At 39.8% G+C, this 10,196-nt stretch overlaps 1 protein-coding gene across 1 annotated transcript; it reads left to right on the plus strand.

Annotated features, from left to right (window-relative positions):
- Positions 1-225: 225 nt before the first annotated feature.
- On the plus strand, positions 226-882 carry LOC129678692 (E3 ubiquitin-protein ligase TRIM52-like). Its single transcript, XM_055609586.1, has one exon. It carries the CDS (start codon positions 226-228, stop codon positions 880-882), a length of 657 nt encoding a protein of 218 aa, XP_055465561.1.
- The last annotated feature ends 9,314 nt before the right edge of the window (positions 883-10,196 follow it).

Here is a 10,196-nt window from a genome sequence, read left to right on the forward strand (position 1 = left end):
CCTCGGCTGGGCCTTCAGGTCAACGACTTTTGGGTCCCTTGGCTGGGCAGCAAGGCCTTAGGCCTTAGCGCCCCTTGGCTGGGCAGTGAGGGCTAGCACCTTTGGGGATAAACAAGACTTTTGCTTGTTTATCTTCCACTTTTGCTTTCATGCTTTGTGCCTCTTGGCAGGGCAGCGAGGGCCTCAGCCTTTCAGTTTCTGAGGAACCTGTGCGTGTGCTCTACGATGGCAGCCCCTAAAGGGCCTCCCAGCCCTATGCAGTCACTTCGAGAAGAAGCAGTGTGCGCCATCTGTTTGGATTACTTTAAGGACCCTGTGTCCATCGGCTGTGGGCACAACTTCTGCCGAGGCTGTGTGACCCAGCTGTGGGGCAAGGACGATGAACCAGACCGTGACCAGCCGACTGCAGGGGCCCACGTCATCAGACAGGTTTTGTATCATAGGAACGTAGAACAGGAGGCGTTTCAGCACCGAGCACATGCTGGACGCTGGGTTGGTGATAGCCATAGAAGGCATCGGGGCAATGCAGACTCTGTGTGGGATGACGAGGAAGAAGATTTGAACAGTTTACAAGGATTGGTACGTGACCTGAGAGGTGGAGTTTTTCCGGAAGATGAGAGAGGAGAACACCACCACAATGGCCACCACTACCATCACTATGGCCGCTATCGCTACCGTCACCTCTTCCACCGTGGCCCACCACATCCACCTGTGCGACGGCAGCTTTATCTAGATGCTGAAGTACGTTCTCAGCCTCGTCCTACACCACAGGTATTCAGCTGCCCACAATGCCGAAGAACTTTCCCAAGTCGCAGTTTTCGCCCCAATCTGCAGCTGGCGAACATGGTCCATATAATTCGCCAGATTTGCCATACTCCATGAAATTGGCAAAACATGCTCCAAATATAAGGACGTCCCGAAGCTCTTCTGTGAGGTAGAAAAATAGCCCACCTGTATGGTGGATCTAGAGTGCAGGCACCATAAAAATTACATTGTGGTAGGATGAAGTACTTAGGAATACAAGGAGCAACTCCTCCCTCGGAAATCTGTAGTACTTTACAGTCTCAGTGCTGCTCCAGTTTGGAGGAGAAATTAAGAAATTCTAAACTTTATCAGTGCCAGCAGCTTCAAACCAGAACTGGCTATCTCACTTCAGTTTTAGGAAACATTAGTTTGTTCTTTGTTGCTGTTAGCTGAGAATTTACTCATGGAATGCTGAAAACTGCTTAAGTTTCAGAATTAGGCTTTCAGAACTGAATATTTTCATGAGCCTGTTATTTGACTACTTAAAATAATTTTTGAGGTTGTTATTAATGGAATTGTGAACATACTTTATAGGAATCTATATCGATAGTAATATAGTAATGTCATACTTAGGATTTTTGGCAAAAATTGAATGGTTGTTAAGATATGCTGTGCCGTCAGTGTCTGTGCCATCATAAACCAAGAAAAACAGTATGTTTAATTCTAGCTTGTTGAAGATCTGAAGACGTTGAATTGTATTTTCTTCGATCTTTGTTTATTAAAGAGAACTGCATTCAACATTTGGACAACAAACTCAACATTAGGGAACCAGTGAAAAATTGAAACAGAACATATGAAACTTCGAAAAATGAAAACTTTCAATTAGATTTTAATACTGTTTTTGACCCTGAAATGCACTGGCCTTGAAATGGCAATAGGCAAATACTAACCTTTTCATTGTGAAGTATTTAAAGCAAGACTTGCCAAAAACAACATATGTAGTTATATGTGAGCAGATTCATATAAAAAGTGCCTAATTTTGTTGGCCCAGAATGAAATTTAAGAACCAGATTTATGAATGTTATATCTTTAAGCATAAACAATTCAAGTTAATATACAAAATAATGGGTTTCATTATGACAGTTTCACACTTGTGTAGCATACTATGCTCATATTTGCTCTGTTGTGCTTGAGTTATTTCATGTTTTCCCCAACTAGTCCCTAATTACATCACATGTCATATATAAAAACTACTAAGCCTAAATTCTAAATGAGAAAATATGTTTACTATTACCATTTTACTACCTCATCCTCTTTCCCTTTGGAGCCCTCTTTTCCTGTATAGTTCCCTTTCATTAATGCTATTTCAAGGGGGGAAAAGGTAGAGTATTCAGAAATACTTAGATGGTATGTTTATGACATGTTAAAAATCTACAAGTGGTAGCTTTGAGGGGAGATATGGGTTTCACCTTAACTAGATTTTACTGAAGAACTTCAAGAAGAGTTTGTGGAATTTAAATAAGTCTGGTTGTATTGACTAGAAACTTAAAAGAGAAACTTGTGTGTAAACTTATATGCAGATATGGCATTATTGCATTTATTTTTTTTTCTTAATTTTTAATTTTTATTTTTTGTATTAATTACAGTTTATTTAATTTTTATCCCAGCTGTAGCCCCCTCCCTCATTTCTTCCCAATCCCCCCCTTCCTCATATCCTCCCATGTCCCTCTCCAAGTCCACTGATAGGGGAGGACCTCCCCTTCCATCTGACCCTAGCTTATCAGGTCTCATCGGGACTGGCTACATTCTCCTCTGTGGCCTGGCATGGCTGCTCTCCCCTCGGGGAGGTGATCAAAGAGCCAGCCAATGAGTTCATGTCAGAGGTAGACCCTGTTCCCTTGGATACTGAGCTGCCATAGGCTATATCAGAGCAGGGGTTCTAGGTTATATCCATAAAGGGTCCTTGGATAAATATCAGTCTCAGAAAAGACCCCTGTACCCAGATTTTTTTGGTTCTGTTTTTCTCTTTGTGGAGCTCCTGTCCTCTCCAGGTCTTCCTATCTCCCCCTTCTTTGATAAGAGTCCTTGCACTCTGCCCAAAGTTTAGTTATGAGTCTCAGCATCTGCTTTGATACACTGCTGGGTAGAGTCTTTCAGAGGCTCTCTGTGGTGGGCTCCTGTCCTGTTGCCTGTTTTCTCCTCCTCCCAATGTCCATCCCCATTTGTCCTTCTGAGTGAGGATTGATCATCTTATCCAGTGTCCTCCTCCTTGTTTAGCTTCTTTAGGTGTACAGATTTTGCTATGTTTATCCTATATTATATGTCTAATGTCCACTTATAAGTGAATATATACCATGTGTGTCTTTCTACTTCTGGGATACCTCACTTTGGATGATCTTTTCTAGATCCCACCATTTGCCTGCAAATTTCATGATTTCCTTTTCTTTATTTGCTGATTTTTTAAATTTTATTTTTACATTTTTATTTCTGTTTTTATTGTCTCCTTTGCTGGAGGAAAACTAAATGTTTTGTTAAAAGTGACTTAGGTTTTATTGCATTTTATACAGTACTCAATAAAGACAAATTTATGTTTCACAGTGACATGCTTATATTATCTGAATAAAGTTTTCACTTTAAAATTAAAGAGATTAAAAATTTAATTTCAAAGAATAAATGTTGAAAGTAGACAAAATAGTAAATATTGAAGACAAGATGATCAAGAAACTTAATGACATCAGAGCCTGCAGATAGTATGCTAGTAGAACAGTAAATATATTTAAATTATAATCAGAATGACCCCCATCCTAAAAACCTCGATTCTGAAACTTAATTTCAATGTAAAAATGAAGATAGTTTACATTACTGTTTTTATAGGGAACTTCTGAATTCTGAGGGCTAACAAGTAAATGGGATATAGGCTAAGTTAGACATAAAGTATTAAGCATACTTCATTAACTTTTTACATTCTTTTCCCTTTAAAAAGGTTATGCATTTTTTGGATAAATAAAAACTATTATTCCTCTTGTGCAATAGTTGCTTTTATATTACTGTGAGAACAATAACTTAATTGAACAATGAAAGGGAGGAAGGATTTATTTTGGTTCAGATTGTCAGAGGCTTAAGTCCATAGTGCTTGGCTTTGTTGCTTCTGGGCCTTTGGTGAGGCTGAATACCATGGTATTAGGAACAAGTGACAAGCTACTGACCTGGTGGGTAGGAAGTAGACAAAAAAAGCCCTGTTCAAATATAGGTAACAATGATCTCCCCTTCCAGTGGCCCATGTTCTCATACCATGCTCCTCCTAAAAAGTACCTATACCCTTCTATAATGCATTATTAGCTGGGAACCAAGCCTTTGATACATGTATCTGTAAAGGATACTTCTATTCAAACCACAATACATAAAAAACAAAAGCAAAGCAAAAGATGAATAGAGAAAGGGAACCATGGTGAGATGTTCTAAAGTTGAGCTAATAAATGAAAATGTAGCATATCTATATTTTTTCTTTTTGGAAAACATTAAGCCCTTGATACATAATTTCATAAATAAACTATAAGGGAATAAAACCTTGCAGTTATACATGATTCTCAGTTTTAAAGCCAAAGGTAACAAAAACAAAGTTCTGCAAAAATAGAAATACAACACAGCTCTTTCATATAGTCCTATAAGATATGATAAACATAATGAAATCTATACACCTAAAGAAGATAAGAGGACCCAGAGTAAGATGATCAATTCTCACTTAGAAAGACAAATGGGAGGTTCATTGGACGTAGGAGAAAACAAGTAACAGGACACGAGCCTATTGCAGAGGGCCCCTGAAAGACTCTACCTAGCAGTGTATCAAAGCAGATACTAAGACTTATAACCAAACCTTGGGCAGAGTACAGGGAATCATATGAAAGAAGGAGTTTGTATGACATGGAAAGGAGCTCCACAAGGACCAAGTATATCTGGGCACAGGGATCTTTTCTGAGACTGACACTCCACCAAGGACCATGTAAGGATATAACCTAGAACCTCTGCTTGGATGAAGCCTGTGGTAGCTCAGTAACCAATTGTTTTTCCATAGTAAGGGGAGCAGGGACTATTTCAAACAGGAATCAATGGCAGGCTCTTTGATCTCCCCACCCCCCAGGGGAGGAGCAGTCCTGCTAGGCCACAGAGGAGGAGTTTGCAACCAGTACTGAAGATACCTGATAAACCAGGGTCAGAAGAAAGGGGAGGAGGTCCTCTCCAATCAGTGGACTTGGAAAGGGGCAGGGAGGAGATGAGGGAGGGAGGGAAGGTTTGGGAGGGAATGAGGGAGCGGGATGTAGTTGGGATACAGTTAGTAAAATGTAACTAATAAAAAATAAACATAACCAATTATGAAGATAAAAACTATGATCATTAAATTGAGTCTGGTTAAGACACAGCTAATGTACTTTAGTGATTTTTCAAAATTAGTCCTTTCTTTTAGGGTTTCTATTGCATGACCAAGAAGCAAGTTGGGCAGAAAAGGGTTTACTGCACTTCCACATTGTTTATTAGCAAAGGAAGTCAGGATAGAAACTCAAACAGAAGGATTCTGGAGGCAGGAGCTGATGCAGAGGCCATGGAGGAGTGCTGCTTATTGGCTTGCTTCCCATGGCTTGCTCAGCTTCTTTCCCTCCCTCCCTCCCTCCCTCCTTCCTTCCCTTCCTCCCTGCCTTCCTCTCTCCCTTCCTTCCTCTCTCCCTCCTACCCTCCCTCTCCTCTTCCTTCCTTTTTAATTTAACGCTTTATTGGTATCTTTGTGGGTTTCATATCATGCACCTTAGTCCCACTCGTCTCCCTGTTCTTTTATACCTGTCTTCTGTCCTTGCAACCTCCCCTCATTCCCCCAAAAAATCTAGTGGAAGCTGAAGTCTATCATAGTATGTCCCATAGTATATACCTTTTTGTCCACACTTCTCTACTTGCAAATGTTCATTGCAATAAGTCATTGTTATGAGGCTTCTGGCTCCTGCTACACTATCAATACTGGATTCTCACTGGGACTCCTCTAGAATACCATTGCTGCCCTGTGTCATTGGAGATCCTGCAGCTTTGGATTTGTAGGTCCAGACTTCCCATGTTCCCACAGTTCGTCCAGCAGTTCATAGATGAGGTAGATACTGGCATGGGCCAACTCAAAGCACCGAGTTTGGGCTGGGGTGGGAGCTGAGCTGGTCAGCCCAGCGGCTCTCCTGTACCTAACCACCAGGGCAAGCTCTTTAGCACTTTCTTGGCCAGCCCAATGCTACAGCTGGGAAGGGGAAGAGCTACCTCTCCTGCTCGCACACCCTCGGAGCTGGCTCACCCATGCCTAAACCAGCAGTGCCAGCTCTACTGTGCTGCCTAGGCAAGGTACAGGGTCTGCCCTCCCAAGTTGCAGCACAGCCTGCTTGCTTGTAGAACCCAGGATCATCAACTTAGGATGGCATCACCCTAAACGGACTAAGTACTCTTTCACTGATCATTAACTGAGAAAATGGCTCATGACAGCATGAGATCCAGCTAATGCTGAGGCTCCTTCCTCTCTGATAGCTCTAGCTTGTGTCAAGTCAACACACAACCAGCTACCCCTTGTGAACTTGACACATATACACATCACTATGGAGCCATGACCCTTCCTGTCTTAGTCATCCCCAAGATGCCACATTAGAAACATAAATACCTTTAAAATTCCCACAGGTATTTACAAATTCAAATACACTGAAATTTCCATCCCTTTAAAATAGCCAATTTTTTCAAAAATCCAAAGTCTTTTAAAATTCAGACTCTTAATTTATTAAAAAAAAAATAAACGAAGTACTTCCTTACTTCAAAAAGGAAAAATCCGGGCACAGTCATAGATCAAAACAAAAACACATCCCAACCATCCAATGTCTGGGATCCACTCATGATCTTCTGGACTCCTCCAAAGGGCTTGCATCATTTTTTCAGCTCTACCCTCTGTAGTACACATCCGTCTCCACTCTGCTGCCGCTGCTGATGTTGGTAGTCATCCCATAGTACATGGTGCCAAGCTTCAGCTGTTCTCTATTACCCCTTCATACCTTCAAAAACAGTACCACTTGGGTGACTCTTACACATCGCCAAGTCTGGGTACCAGCAGGAGGTACAACCTTGGCCACCTGCCTACTTTCATGAAGCACTTCCCATAAGATTTCAGCTCAATGATGCTGGTCTCTTCTCAATCACCACTTTAATTTCTTACCTCCAGCTAACTGGCATCAATTGTCCTCGTAACATAAAGGTTTCACTTCAGTGGTGCTGGTCTCTTGTTAATCTTGTCTGACTCCAGCCCCAGCTGACTAGAACGAATTCAACATAGCAATCATTAAATAGAATCATTAAACTTCCCTCTGAAGCTTCACAAGTCAGGCCTCCATCTTTTGCACTGCTCTCAACATTCTTATTTTCCAAGTTTTAGAGAATATCCCACTGAGCTCCTAATACTCTTCTAGCCCAAAGTTCCATAGCCCTTCCACAATCCTCTCCAAAACATGTCAGGTTGGTCACAGCCATACCTCACTATGCTAGTACCATCTTATATTTCTCCATTACTGTTTATCACTAAAGGAAGTTAGGATAGGAACCCAAGCAGGACCGGAACCTGGAGGCAGGAGCTGAAGCAGAGGCCATGGAGGAGTCCTGCTTAGTGGCTCCCCACGGCTTACTCTGCCTGCTTTCTTAGAGAACCCAAGCTCCAGCCCAGTGATGACATGACACACAGTGGACTCTTCCCTCCCACATTGATCACTACTTGAAAAAATTCCTTACAGTTGGATCCCATGGAAACATTTCTTCAAGAGAGACACCTTTCTATCCGATGACTCTAGCTTCTGTCAAGTTGATTCAAAACCAGCCACTACAGTCCTATTTGCCAAAACTGGCCGGCTTAACGTAGCATGCTGAGAGAAAAGTGAGCAGAACTTAATTAGCTTTAAGAAATCAGAGAGCTAGCCTGTATGTGGTGACACAGGCCTTTAATCCCAGCACTCAGGGAAGCAGAGGCAAGAGGATTGCTGTGAATTCGAGGCCAGCCTGGTTTATGAAGCTAGTCTAGGATATATCCAAGGCTATACACAAACCCTGTCTTGAAAGACACCATAAAAACCAAAAATCAAACCAAACCAAAACAACCCGAACACAAACAAACAAAAAACAAGAACAAAAAAGAGAGAGGAAATAATAAAGCTATCAAACTGTAGTCATGTGTTTGGAGGTTAAAAAAGGAAAACTGAGTCAAAATTTTGGTTCTTTTTTGACTAAATTATGAACTTTATCTCTGTTCCTCCAATAAGGAGGGGAAGAGACTAAACAGGAAAAGTAGTAAATTTCTTCAATGTATGAAGTATTTTCGCAATGTGGAGTAAATAATTTTACCTATATAGTGAGAATTTTTTGAAAAATGGTTTATTACTCTAAATTTAATGATTTGTCTTTCAAAAACAAGTAGTGAAAGTGTGTTACAAATACCAGTTGGTCATCCCATAGCTTACACATCTTATTTCCTTATTCCTGGAATGAACATTATTAAAGCTTACTGTGTCTGGAATGGTACCTTTGGCAAATAGCTTTAAGAAGTATATAGACAGAAAAGTTTTTATAGATGGAAATTCTGTTTTTCTCATTTTATTTCTGTTACTATTTTTCACCATTTCTTGACCACAAACAGGAAAAAAATTAACAAGAATGCTTTTAGATTTAAGCTTTGTTTATAATAACTGGATTTATTTTGCTATCGCAGGATGGCCAGATGTGCCTAAAAACTAGTTTGTGTTTCCCAACATAGATCATATTAACCTCTACATTTTTCTTTTTGGACCAAGGACTACACAAATGGCAACCAGAAAATCTAGTTTAGAAAAGCATAATTGCCAACTCTGACTTTAGTGGGGGTGGAGAAATTCCTTAGAGGGAAATGGGGATTTAATTTTAAGATAGTAGTTTCCATGTGCAAGAAAGCTTTGAATTCTCCAAAGGGGGAGGGGATGAATAGTAGAAAAAACTGCAAAAAAGGAAAGATTTAGGATAAGTTTATTTTTAAGGAAACTATTTAACATAGTTACTTATAACAATTACATAGTTTTATATTACTAAAACTAATTACCTTTTTTTTTTTGCAGACATTAATGTTTCTCATCAATGTTTTAAAAGCAGTTAACTGAGCTGACAGATTTCATTACTCAGAGTAGTCTGTCTCATTTTTTATTTCACTTAGACATAAGACTTGGCACAAATCTATTATGAGCAGTATTCATTTATTGCTGCACTTCTAAGTTATAAATCTGGTTTATATCTATGGAAAATGTAGTATAGTATTGAAGACATGTCCAGTTATCTGGGCAATTTGTTTTATGAGTTTATACCAAATTAAATAGAAGGCATTGCCAGTATTTGTTCTTCTTCTCTGGGTTGCAAGTCAGTTAGAAAAATCCTTTTTGAACGAGGGCATTCAGAGTTCTGGCTCTTTAATCTGTTTTCCCGAATAGGTTCTGATTAAAACACGCTGTGAAAGCCTGATTGATGGTGTCCATTTCCTTTCTTAATACAACAAATACATTCAGAATGTTGTCACCTATGAAAGGTAGAATCATTGATGCTGGATTCCATTCCCTTTCTTAATACTGGAAAAACAAATTGACCAAGAGACAGGCAAGGCTAGTTTTCTCAGAGAATCATTACTGAAATTTACAATATTTTATAGAATATACTTTTAGAATTTTAGAGTGACTCAACCAAGTAAGATGCAATATCTTTAAGGTGAAGTGTAAACTGTTTGGTTACTAGTAATGAGTGCAATGTGGCGAGAGAAAGTTTTGTCGTAACTGAGTTAAGAGTGGGAAGTGCTCTTGTTTCCTTCTCTATTTGGGGAAGGGAGATTGCTTAGAGGTTGGAAGAGGGGAAGAGGGAGGGAAGGAGACAGAGGAAGAGATTTTTGAGGAAATAGTTATGAATGGATTGCTTTTTTCCTTAAAAGCATAGACAATTTTTGTTTTAGTAGTACAGGTGGTTTCCTTACCCTTTAATATTGTACTTAGTTTTTTGAGACATGTTCTCATTTAAGCCAGTTTGGATTCACATTGGCTGTATAGCTAGGGATGATCTTAAACTGCTGCTACCTCATAAGTGCTGGGGCTACAAGCATACCACATAGCTAGCCTAAATTATATATTTTTAGAATGTTACACTTATTTTAAAGTTGGCTCTGATTTATTTTATCAGCTCTTCTCTTATGCATTTAGAGGTTAGAGTTTGTACCTTTTTTTTGTTTTTGTTTTGTTCTGATATTGAATCAAGACTCTGTCTATCCGTTTTCTTTCCTCCTTTAAAACTCCTCTATACACATTTTTTGTTCCTTAACTTCATAGCTTCTTTTTTTAAATTGGTGTTACACACACACACACACACACACACACACACACACACACACACACACA

This window comes from Psammomys obesus, unplaced genomic scaffold (assembly GCF_907164565.1).
Source record: "Psammomys obesus unplaced genomic scaffold, mPsaObe1.curated_primary_1811, whole genome shotgun sequence".
Lineage (NCBI taxonomy): Eukaryota > Metazoa > Chordata > Mammalia > Rodentia > Muridae > Psammomys > Psammomys obesus.

Excerpts from the sequence above, each read along its gene's own strand:
- LOC129678692 (XM_055609586.1), top strand. The coding sequence starts at position 226 with ATGGCAGCCCCTAAAGGGCCTCCCAGCCCTATGCAGTCACTTCGAGAA.